Source organism: Ascidiella aspersa, chromosome 3, assembly GCF_963924565.1.
Source record: "Ascidiella aspersa chromosome 3, kaAscAspe10.2, whole genome shotgun sequence".
NCBI lineage: Eukaryota > Metazoa > Chordata > Ascidiacea > Phlebobranchia > Ascidiidae > Ascidiella > Ascidiella aspersa.
In genome coordinates this window covers 15,690,685-15,703,523 of record NC_139449.1, presented here as the reverse complement: position 1 = coordinate 15,703,523, position 12,839 = coordinate 15,690,685, and the positions used below count along the sequence as shown (strand labels likewise).

Sequence of the window (12,839 nt, the reverse complement as noted above, 5' to 3'; positions counted from 1 at the left end):
TTTTTGTTCTCGGGACCCCTTTTAAGTTTTCGATAACTTGCGCTACCCACCAATTATAGTGTATGATACATAAAACTGAGTAAATAAAAAGCACATTTTAAAATTGGCACAATTCAAATAAGGAAAAAATCCAGTCTAGGATTGTATTAAAATTTGGCTAAAATGTGTTATGTACAACAAGCTAAAGTTACGGTTTGAGCCCGGGTTGCCAGATGCTTGGTTTAGAATTAGGACATTGTTGGTGTGAAATTCAGACATTTTAGGTCAAATAATATTTAGCATGCACCTATAGTGCGAGACCAAAGGGAATCAATGGTGGTAACTGTTCTTGGTGAGCAGCCAAAATTCCTTACAAATTTACAAAACAGGTAGTCGTCAACAGCAGTGCAATAATAAAGCTGTCTGTAAATTCTATTTCCTTTTGCCAAAATTGCAACACCAAAATTTATTACTGGAATTCTGTGGATGTTTTGGAAAAGGCTTTGTAAAAATTTATGATACCGCTGAAAAGTAGAAATACTTTGCCTGTAACCTATTGTAAAACTAGCACAAATTTTATTGTAACTTGGCCTAAATTTGAATTTGGAACTAGAGCGCCCTATACTACATCTGACGCTTTTGTGCTGCACAGAGTTATTGTGAAAATACGCATCAAAATCGCGGGAAGCGTGAACAATTTTTTAATTTACGTTGTTAAAGTTTGTGTCAACAAAGTTTGGAGGACACGCAAGCCTGTGGTTTTACTTCATCCCACAATGTTTCAAATAAATTCGACCAAATTAGGACAGAAACCTTATTGTCCTAATGATTTACAAACCGTCGGACACAGTCAGTTAAAATTAGGACAATTTATTGTTTTAATTCAATTTACAGCAATTTATTGTCCTAATTTTAGGCCATCTGCTCAAACTTTAAGCGTTCATTCATTTCTATTAGACATTGTTGGACTGAAACTACGCTTGATTCATTAATTGATAAGTGTAATGTTGACGTCATAAACGCGACAGGTTCACTGCAGCAAAAGCCACTCAAAGACAAAAGTTTTAACTCACAGATAAATGTTTTTAAGATCGCTATGTTACATATTTAAACATCACTGAACACTATAAAAATAGTTTAAATTTTGCCCCAGTAGCCGTTTCCCATTTAAATTACTTCTGAAGGCTAATTTAGGGCGAAAACCCAGCTAAGCGCAATGTCTAAAGCGAAAAAGTAGGAACGTTTTAAATCACTTTATTCACAGACAATTTTTTTAAAATACATTGAATATCAAAACAGATAATTAAAATTTCGCCCCATTAGCCGTTTTCCGTCTAAATACCTTTTCCGAAGGTAAATTCAGGGCGAAAATCCATCTAAAGACAATGTCTGGAGCGAAAAAGGTCGTTATAAATAGCGTCACCTATCAGGGTTGCTTTCAAATATTATTAATTTGACTTTGGTTTGTGGTTTAGTATAAACGTTGCCTGTTCTTTTATTTCCTTAACTTGTTTCTGCAAGCAAAAACAGATATGGGCCGAAAATCACCCGACTTAACTTATGTCTTGGATACGAAAGAGGTTCTTATACGTTAGTTTGGTAAAGACTATGCAAAATTAATTTTAGAATCGTTTTGCCATCAAAATGTTTTATTCATTTATTTTTTTCATTTTTGCAGCTTAAAAAAAAATTCCATTTCCAGAGACAGTGACAAACTGGCACTTAACGCCTGGAAGCTTTACCTTCAAAAAAATTTTCAGGCTTTTTTAACTTATGATTCAATCTGGCAACCGAGTTCACGAACGTCATATAAATGAAGCTTCTAGCAATGCCTCCCTGCTTTACGATGGTTAAAACTTTATTTTATACTGGCCTTGCCTCTTCATGTGATACCGCGATAATAAATTGAAATACGACAAAGGAACTACGTGCCCACCCCTGCGCTAGACGCTCGCTCGCCCAATAACACCCTATTGACACTTGATTATTAGGCGAAGCTTATCGCGAAGTAATTGGTTGCCCGAAAAAATGCTGACGCCGCATTTAAAGCAAGCATTATAAATGAGTCGCCGATATTCTGCTTTGAACATTCCTACTCACAATGCTTCCCTGCGTTAATTGTACGGTGGGTGAAAGTTTATTCATGGTCTTACCTCTTTGTGTATTACCGCGACAGGACAATGAAATACGATTTGGAGAATATTTGAAAAAATCGTATTTGGAGAATATTTGCTATTTGCACCTGTTTCTTATGTTACTCCAATCCAACATATCAACACACAATTTTAAGTTGTGTAGGCCTGGTGTTGACATGTTGGATTGGAGTTGCCACCAGATCTCGCATTTAAATTTGCGGCGGTAAAATATGTTGTTTCTGAAGAGCATTCAGTAATTTTACTAAAGAGAAGCCTCTTTTTAAAATGCAAGTCGTATGCGCCCATTGTTGGACGAGCCACTTCGCACAATGAAAGTCTCACGCGCGGGACAATAAAGCGCAGCAGGCGGCTAGTCGCTTCGTCACTTCACAAGCTGGACAAAGCAAGCAAATATGAATGAATTCTGTATGAAAGTTTTTCTGCTGCTAGATGGCAGTCGTTAGCTACAGAGAGCTAAAACGCTATATTTCAGGTTTTTGCCCCCCAAGCAAAGGTCCCTGAGGATGCAGCCTCATAAACTTCTACAAAGCACCTACATACCACTCTACGCCATGTCTGAAAATTTGAAGGTTCTACGATGTAGACTTTTTCTATAAAGCTTCAGACAAAAATCGGTCTAAAACATGCCATAGGAAACCATAGGAAACTATAGGAAACCATAGGAAACCAAAAAAGAATAGCGGCAAAAACAAGATATGTCCCAAAAATAAATTTTCGGCCCATATAATTTAACCCCATTAGCCGTTTCGCATCTACTTAAAATCATTTTTGTATGGCCGCAAATAAAATGTTGCCCATCCTTGCTATATTGTTAAAGCCCTTTTCAAGCAAATATGCTGAACAGGCCATGTTAGCTGATTAAACATGTTTATAAGGCCAATTTGCGTTACTAACACCTTGGTGTCTTATTATTGCAGATACTGAATGTAATAGTAGGTTCTGTTCTCCTTTGTGACATGGAAAGTACAACTATCTGGTAAGCTTGCATATATATGCTATGATCTTAGATATTTTGCTCCTAGTCCTACTACCTATCCTGAAGTGTTCGATATTACTCCTGATTGCATTTCAACCTTTTTGTTAATTATCTTTAAAAAACAAACTTTATTAAAACCCTGTCAACATGGACCCTATCAACACCGAGTTGGAGGTGCTCAGTCCCCTAAAACAGTATACATCTACCTGTAAAATACTGTATATTTTAGTCAATGTTAATGATGTGGGACCTATTTAACATAAGATAAGACGGAATTAGTTAATTAGTTATTGGGCTTTATTTCTCATGAGCAGCACATTTTACCTTTTTTGCTACTTTCCTAAATTCATCAACGATCGTAAACCAAACTGTATTTTTATGTGAAGTGTGTAAAAAATACTGCAGTCCAGCTGCCATTAGCTGCTATGACAAAGCTTCTCCTCTCCTCTCTTTTAGAACGCTAGCCAACAATCTTCACAGCTCGTCAAAATTGTTTTTACTTGAACAAATTCACGATTACTTGGGAGGCTCCAAGATTTTTACCGAAGGAAAATTATATTGGCCAACCATGTGAACTCATCGCAAACTGTGAAGATTATTAGCCAGCGCTATAACGCAAGAAAAAATATTTTGGCACCAGACCAAGTGATTTAAGATTTTTTTAAACCAGCTTTGAATAAACACAGCTCATAGAATGCAACTTATAAGACTATTTGCGGCAACCAGATTGTCTCTTTAGGAGATGACACTTATATGATTTTAACTCTTTGCATATATCTGGCAAAAAACCAGTGTACCAGTTTTCTGATATTGTTTAACAATTTTATACACAAACCCATAGCTAAATTATAATTAAATAGTTTAGTACAGGGGTTCTTAACCTATTTTGTATGTATGTTTTAACCTTTTAACAAAGTTGAATATCATGTAATAGATCAGACATGGGCAAACTACGGCCCGCGGGCCAAATCCGGCCTGTTAGGTTACATAATCTGTTGGGGGTTCGGACCCCCTTTTACGTAAGTGACATTATCGTTTTTGTCAGGGTTTAACTCACTGTCCGAAGCTGCATGTTTTTTTTTGTTTTTTTTCGTGTAATTGGGTCACGCGTCTTGCTAATGCGAAGCCAAAATCAAACGCAAAACGCCTTTTTCGTTTCTTGTTTGGTCGACCGTAAACGCAGGAGATTTTTTTCTCTTGCGCCTTTCGTTATTCGTTCTGGTTGGCTGATCATTTCGTTCTGGTTGGCTGAAGTGTGTTTTAGACAATTAATAACAATCAATCAAGCGGTCTCTGTAATTCATCGGGCCCGCTGCCTCTTCGACAAACTTTATACACGAGTCCATTTTAAATACTTTTTTGTATTTAAAAATATTGGACATATATTTTTTAACTTTTTTTTTATTTTTATTTTCGGCAATGTAATAAAAACTTGCAAGAAATTTAAAAGAAATGCCGTTATCCCCCCCAAAAAAAATCGCCCTGGCTTCGCTCGCCAGGTTTGCACTAGCAGTTAAAAACTCTAAACTAGATTAACTATTGAAGTGGCGTTTTTGCAGATGTTGCGCTAATCAAATAACACCAGGGAAAAACGATCTTTGTTAAGTTTTGCGGTTGGCGAAAGATGTGCTTGTAATTTAGCGTAGTCCTGTACATGGATCTACCAAAATCAATCACATATATTTCACGGTCTTGTTTTTGTTTTTCACCTGAAGTTAACGATTGCACACTAAGCGGTTTCGCAGCTGGCGCTTGGCAGAAGTGTCGACGATGTACGTGACCGCTAGGGATGTTCAGATTTAACTTTTTTTTGAAAATTTATGCGTCCTGCTTGATTTCCCATTATGTGTCACATAAAAATCAATTTCACAAGTTTTCAAAACAATTGGACAACATTTAGGGGCTCCGCAGGCACCCCAAAGTTATCACACTAAAATTGCTAAAATCTGGGACTTCCCCTAACACGATACTGTACGTTTTTCTTTAAAAACAAAGAAACCTTGTAATTTCTATATTAAACAATGGCAAGAAAGCATCACTAATCTATTTTCCAGTTTTATGTAACTTAAAATGTATTCTTAAAGCCCCCAAAGCCCTACTTTGCCCCATTTTTAGAGTTGTTATTTGATTTATCACATATATTCAATAAATGACATTTTATTGAATTATTTAAAACCTGTTTATGATCGCCTGTGATCTTCAACAGCCTGTAGCAAGCTTGCACGTTGCTGAGGATTGTCATTTAACATAACAGCATAATCAGTGATTAATATTTTTAACAAACACATGGTCAGCATGATCATGGAACTTGTCCATAATCGCAGCTTTGTTTTAAGACAAACAACAGCTCCATCAAAGCAGGTTATGACGCTTTAGAAACGGCATGCCTCAGGGATCAGTTCTGGCTCCTTTGCTTTTTAATGTTTATTACAGTGATCTGCCCGCCACAGTCTCCAAGCATTCCCTGATGACTGGGCGATCTTGCATGCTGAAGGGAATTGGCGCAGTTTTGAGAGAACTCTTAGTCCACCTCAATAACAAGGAAATTAAACGTGTGTTGTCCGTCACTACCAATGGAAGAACTTTGGATTTTCACGTCTACATACCTCCCATTGCATCTGGATAGGACACTCACATTCCGACCCTGGCAGGCATCTAGCCCGCTGAGCTTCGCCCCAGAGGAGCCACAATACCAAAGGCTACTATTCTTGAGATGCCCCTTTGTACCAGCTGCACTCAAATCACTGCAGAAATGTGAAAGCTCTGGTGTAGGTGAATGGATGGCCACCAAATGGAACGAGGAGCAAGATTACCCCTCTCCACCACTATTGCCCCTCCACCTCCAATAAGCCTTAGGGTTTTGGCCTTTCTATTCGAGCCTAGACTCGCCTTAACAGGCTGAGAACACTGGGGTCGGGCGTGCCAGGTCTTCCATGAATAAATGGACTGTGACTGTTGTTTGGAGGAACAGACTGCAGATCACATAGTCTCACGGTGCCGATATATCGCCAACCAAGTGGGACAACTGGTCTGACACTCTTGGACGATGAGAATATACGCTGGCATCTCGACTTCTGCCCGGACATTTGAACTGGAATAATAAGATCGTCCATACGAAAGAAGAAGACGATCAAGCAGGTGCAACACACAGTACAAGGTGGATGGGACAAGTTTTCTATGGCCAAAAATGTTTATGTGGTCTGAACAGATGGGTAATGATGCTATTTTTTTAGACAAACTTGTCACATTTTCCTTGTTTAGTAATCACCCACAAATGACCAAGACACAAAGGCAGCAATTGCCCGGAAACTTCTTCCAACTGCAAAACCTGAAGATTTTCACCAAGGCATTCAAGTTTTGCATCATAAAATCAAAAGTTACACCACTTTAAAGGATTTGATTGGCACAGATTCCTGGTTTATTTTACGCTACCCAATCAGATATGTGATTGGCCGACGCATTCTCCCGATTCATGTTGCTCATAATGGGTACAACGAGTTAAAGTCTTCATGTACTGTTAAAGTTGTGAATGATGCCACAGAAAGAGGGGTTAAAAGTAAACACAGATTGTGCTGCTATATTAACCGACAATCCACAGCAACAAACAACTTGCTACAAGCTGTTGAAGATCACAGGCGATCATAGCTAGGTTTTCTAAAAAAAAACTTGGCTAAAAAATAAAAAAAGCTATTCATTGATGTTCCTTTTTACATTTTTTAACTATGACATTGATATACCTTTGCTATATTCCTTCTTAATTCACAGTTGATTAAAATACTTTGCTTTTCATAATATACAATTTGTTAAAATATATTTTATTGTACATATGTGATCAATTAAATGACAGCTCCAAAAATGGGGTAAAGTGGGGATTTGGGGGCTTTAAGAATACATTTTAAGTTACATAAAACTGGAAAATAGATTAGTGATGCTTTCTTGCCATTGTTTAATATAAAAATTACAAGGTTTCTGTGTTTTTTAAGAAAAACGTACAGTATCTTCTTAGGAGAAGTCCCAGATTTTAGCAATTTTAGTGTGATAACTTTGGGGTGTCTGCGGAGCCCCTAAATGTTGTCCAATTGTTTTGAAAACTTACGAAACTGATTTTTATGTGACACATAATTGGAAATCAAGCAGGAAGCATAAATTTAAAAAAAAAATTAAATCTGAACAACCCTAGTGTCCGCTTTTTTGCGTCTAAAAATTTGCTTATCTGTCACTATTCTATGAAGTCATTAACGTCAGGCGGAAAAACGGGGAATTCCCTAAGTTGAAAATTCAACACCCCCCCCCCCCCACCCCCTTTTCAGATTTCTGGATTTGCCCCTGACAGCAGGTCTCTTGTGTCTAGATGCAAAAAGAAAATATGAACAAATTAGTTTATCACGAAGAACAGTAACTTGCGTGTAGAAGAAGTTGACGAGCACTTAGCCAGCTAGTTGAATGGAAAAGCAGATTTATTTATATTTTATTCCTTGGCATTGGACGAAAGAAATGATGTTAAGGACACCACCCAGCTTTTGTTTTTTATCAGAGCGAATGATGACAGTTTTGACATAATAGAAGAACTCTTAGCCATGGAATCGCTAAAGGGAAAACACAAGGAGAGGACCTTTTTATCAAAGTGTCTGGTGTGATTGACAGGCTGAGACTACCTTTGACCAAATCTAACGGGAAAAAATATTGGACTGCTGAAAAGACATAAAGATAAGATGGAAGACGAAAACCCTAGGATGGATATAACTTTTTTGCACTGCGTCATCCACCAGGACGCACTATGTACGTCTGTATTGCAACTTAATCATGTAGTGAAGGCAGTGGCAAAATTGATCAATTACATAAAAGGGAGAGGACTCCACCATCGACAATTTATAATGTTTCTTGAGCAAATAGATTCTGACCATCAAGAATTGCTTTACCATTCTCCTGTTCGCTAGTTAAGTTTATGGAAAGCATGTAAACGTGTCTGGGGCAAGGATGCCATTAGCTCATTTTTTAATTTAATAAGAAAACTGATGACTTCCCTGAGCTAGAAGACATAAATTGACTTTGTGATTTTGCCTTTGCTGTGGACATGACACATATGAATGAGCTGAACACAAGACTGCAAGGAAATTATCTCTTCGCTCGCGAAATGTACACAAATGTTGAGGCTTATAGATCTAAATTAACTTTATTCTCAGAACAAATTTTAAACAATTCTTTTGTGCATTTCCCTACTCTTTTTGTGCATTTTCCCTTCAATGATGAAAGAAGCCGCTAAACATGCAAATAAATACAGAAGAGTGACTGCCTATTTAAAAGACAAATTCGAAGCCCTGAAACTGAATGATTTTTACGCTTCGTTAAGTGATGCCAGGTTCCCCGAAATTCGAAAAATAGAATGTTGGTTTTGTTTGGCTCCACATACATTTGTGAAAAGACTTTCAGCTTGATGAATTTCATCAAATTAAGTACAGATCTCAGTTGTCTGATGCACACCTAAAATCTGTTCTGACAATCGCCACAACCAAATTAACTCCAAATTAACTCCAAATTTCGATACTTTGGCAAAAAATATTGCGTAAGGACTTTTTCAGACTGCCGTGTTTTGTTTAGCACGTCATATAATTTAATAAACCTGTTAAATAATGTTACTAATGTTGAATAAGCTGTAGCTTAACACTCTTGTCCTTTACATTTAGTCACATGGCCCGCTTGTCAAAGATAAAAAAGTTTTTGGCCTGTGGTCCAAAAAACTTGCCCTCCCCTGTAATAGATCCTATTATGCTCTTATTTATGACAACTTCTACTTTGATTAAGTAAAATACCTGTCTTAAAAATAGTACTTTTGAACCGATTGAACCATAAAAAAGCATTCCCATAAAAGTACAAGAGTGTCATTATTAGGGATGCTCAAAGTAGAATATCGAATCCTTGAATTCGAATCCAATTCTGCCGTTTATTTCGGGTAATTGGAACCGATATAATTTAATGTTTTACCGCGGATTGTCGCGCCTAATTGTACAAACGCGTGTGGTAAGTTGGCCTGTCGTCGCGGGAACCAATTTATATGCTTCAAATGTAACCTTGTAGTGCAGTGTCAGCGTTTTTTCGGGCGACCAATTACCGCGTCTCGCGATAACGTTCGTCTAATAATTAAGTGTCAATCAAGCGTTATTGGGCGAGCGGCTAACGTGTAATGTCTGGTGTGGAGTTCGCAATTTCCCTAAATGCGTTAAGTTGCAAAAGTAACATAGCGTTGCAAAACGTGCTGGCCGTCCACAAAATGCGCTATAGGGTTACTTCAGGTCAACTTTAGGCCAATATTCAGGGAAGTTATGCAGTTATGCACAACGTAATTGTCAAGAATTCGTTATGTCAATAATAACTTTGTATTCTTTGTAGTACATCATTTGACTGCATAACATCATGTTAGTCAAAAAAGAGGCAATAAGACTTAACAATGCTTTCAAAATCAGGACCGAATTGCTTAAGACTTCTGTGTGCAGTGTTGCATTTTCTCACTATTGGCAAAAATATAAGTTTTGGACACAACCTGGACAGTTGACATATTACAGTTTACAGAACGGCTTCAGATGACAGTTGTTAAAAATGTTAAACGTATGAGAGAGTTTTTTTAATTTTAATGTAGACATGTTAGAAAAGTGTTTGGGCGATTTATTGCTGTGATTGTGGGCCCTGTAGGGTATAATAAGATTAATCCCTTCCCCAAACAAAATCGAGGTTAAATAATTTAATAAAAACATACTAGGATTCGCTATTCTGGATTCGTTATTCTAGATTCGAAACCTATTATTCTAGAATACCTTGGGATTCTACTTTGAACATTCCTAGTCATTATTTTATCATCTGGTACTACTCCCCACCATTGTAGTCATATGGATTACTTTCAGATTTTGGATTTCAAAGTTTTTTGTCAGAATTATTTAAAGTTCGTAGTTTCAAGTGTTATGATGGGGTCTTAAGGGTGCGGCAACAAGTGGTGTAACATGGTGATAAGCTTTATACCAACTGGGATCCTGAATCTACAGATTCGGCGCAACATGCCCGGAAATTCCATCACAATATCAATTTTTCTGATGATACTGTAATTGCGAAAGAGGGTGACTATCATAAACGGCTGTTTATTGAATCGTGGCATATCTAGCAGAGGTTGGATACTATAAGTAGAGAAGCGGGTGTTTTATTTCAAGCTCCATACGAACATGTGTTGAAGGGGGATAATTATAATATACCTTTTAGTGAAAGCAAACATTTATTTGCAAAACATATTGCTATCATTATGTATTGTAAAAAATAAGTTCTAAATGGTTAACATTTTAAACAACTGCCATTTGAAGCATTTGTTTGACCGGTAAAACATAACTACATAAAAAAACGTGATTTGATCAGTGGTTCTCAAAGGGAGCCACTTGGCTCACCTAGGGAGGAATTTTAAATTTTGTGAAGGAAAATTGTTTCAGGGAGGAATTTTGAAGAAAAAGTAGATAAAAAAAAATAAGTTATAGAATTGTTTATACATATACAATAGAAAGCTTACTTAACAGTAATGACTGGTGTTGTAAAAAGTATTTTTGTTAGATAATCGGCAATTGTTTAGTTATTAAGCTAGTCTAGAGACAACTGATCTGCCACCTGTGTACTACAAAATCTTTGTTGTTGTGACAGAAGTCCATTAGATTATTTTATTTTTTTGTTTTCCAAAGTTACTGTCTAATATTCAGTACATGTAAAGGTTCACAAGAAAAATACATTAATACCTACATTATACATTCAAACAAACTTATTTTTAACTGCCTTACATTTTTAGTTTTTAAAAATGTTCTAACCTTTTAATGGATAATTTTGTGAGATGCATTCAGCAACGAAAAAGAATAAAATAATTTTTACCGTTTAAAAAAAAAATTGCTGCTTAATATACAAAGTTTCCAATCTGGGTTTCTTGTAGCTGAATCCTGGTATTATTTACAGGAAAGCGATAAAATACAAGTATGTCAAAACAGAATAAAAACTGTTAATTCATACAGAAACTCGCCGTATCACACTATAAAAAGTATCATATATTTGGTGAGGCAGTAGCAGGCAACTGTTCTAAATTTTCACAACATGGCTACATATCTGATGCCTACTTTAATTTAAAATATGTTTTAAATAACATTACACCGGTTTCAATTTTAGGTACAGGAAATTTCCACTTTTAAAATATCTATTTTAGTAGTCCAACTGAAAACAATGCATTTATACCTTTTTTTTATTTGCAGGAAGCCACGGAAATTTAAGTATGACCTTGTATTGCAAACAAGAAGACCTCTCGCTGAGGTTACCTTTGGTCAATTTCATCCACTCAAACAAATTACTGTTATGGATACTAGTTCAGTAAAAGCCGGTTCTACAAGCAAGAGATCTGTTAAACCGAAGAAAGATATGATAAGGTATCAAACCTATTAAAAACTTGTTATTTTATTTTAAAGTTTCTTAAAAAAAACTATACACAAACAAATACAATTAGATGCGTAGTGCGGCTTTCTGAAAGGGGGCTGTCACACAAACGCCTAGTTAAAATAATACTAACAGTGTTGTGAATACTTAAGTCAATGACTTGACAGAAGTACACTTCAATTACTGAACGTAAGTTTTTTAAGTTCCAATTTTAAAATGTTATTTTTATGTCAATGACTTTACTTGAAATTAACTTGCTCTAAAAATGATTTTATTTGTTAATTTTTGAAAAAAAATATTGATGATCTTTAATGGTTTTACAAATCTAATTAGTTATTTCAAGGAATATATATTAAAAATTTCTCCCGAATTAACCACTAAGAATTTTTTCTGTGTTTTTTAATCTGGTTTTGCGCTGCATGTTTGTACAAGAGTTCGCCCAAAAACAGCTTATATTACCAACTATCGAGTGTAAATTTTTGGTCAGGAACAATCCTGTAGTGGTATTGTGGGCTGCAGAAGACAAGAAAATGACACCTAATTTTTTTGGCTTGCTCACTTTCCTAAAAAAGTGTGCAAGTGCCTAATAATTTAAGCTTATCAGCAAAACAAGCCCTTAGTGAAAACACTGTTCATAACAAAGCATAAAACATTGTTTTATGCACTTGTTAGTCAATAACTTTTGGAAAAAAAATATTATAACTTGATCATATTAAAACTTAAACTTTTCCTTAACTATCAAACCTATGGTTTACATTCACTTTAAAAACCCTCTGTTGGAAAAATGGTAATATAATTTGTGTGCTGTTGTGGTTGTGGGTTATCTTCAACGCCTGTATTTACATTGCAAAACATATAGTTCTGTGTTGTCAATGATTGTCAATCATTGATAAAGCAAAAAACTAATAAAAAATAGATCTATATGGTATACAATTAAAGGCATTTTTTAAATTTCCAAATTATATTACCTATGTATCTATATCTGAAAAAAAAAAAAAAAAAACAGTGATTAGGCATGACACCATCCCAGTGGGGTGTAATATTTTTACTTAAAACTATGAATGTTTTTTTCTTACTAATAAAATTGTAATATCATAATCATACAATTTACCTCACCATTAAATATTACTTGGTTACTTGTTTAAATTCTGTTGTTATTTCAGAAAACCTGATTCTGCATTTGTTGACCCATTATCTGCAATGACTCTAAGTGATCCATTATCTACATTGGTAGTCAATAAAAATATTCTAACCAATATTGATCCCAAAGATGAGGTAACATTTTT

The 12,839-nt window shown here is 35.8% G+C and overlaps 1 protein-coding gene across 1 annotated transcript in view; it reads left to right on the top strand.

The window, feature by feature from the left end:
* Positions 1 to 3,056: 3,056 nt before the first annotated feature.
* Positions 3,057 to 12,839, top strand: part of LOC146160383 (VPS35 endosomal protein-sorting factor-like) — a 35,212-nt gene continuing 25,429 nt past the window's right edge. Inside the window, exons 1-3 of the mRNA XM_083384424.1 lie at positions 3,057 to 3,111; positions 11,376 to 11,546; positions 12,717 to 12,828. Of these exons, the coding sequence (XP_083240550.1) occupies positions 3,092 to 3,111; positions 11,376 to 11,546; positions 12,717 to 12,828 (303 nt within the window). The 5' untranslated portion in view covers positions 3,057 to 3,091. The remainder of the gene's footprint in view (positions 3,112 to 11,375; positions 11,547 to 12,716; positions 12,829 to 12,839) is intronic.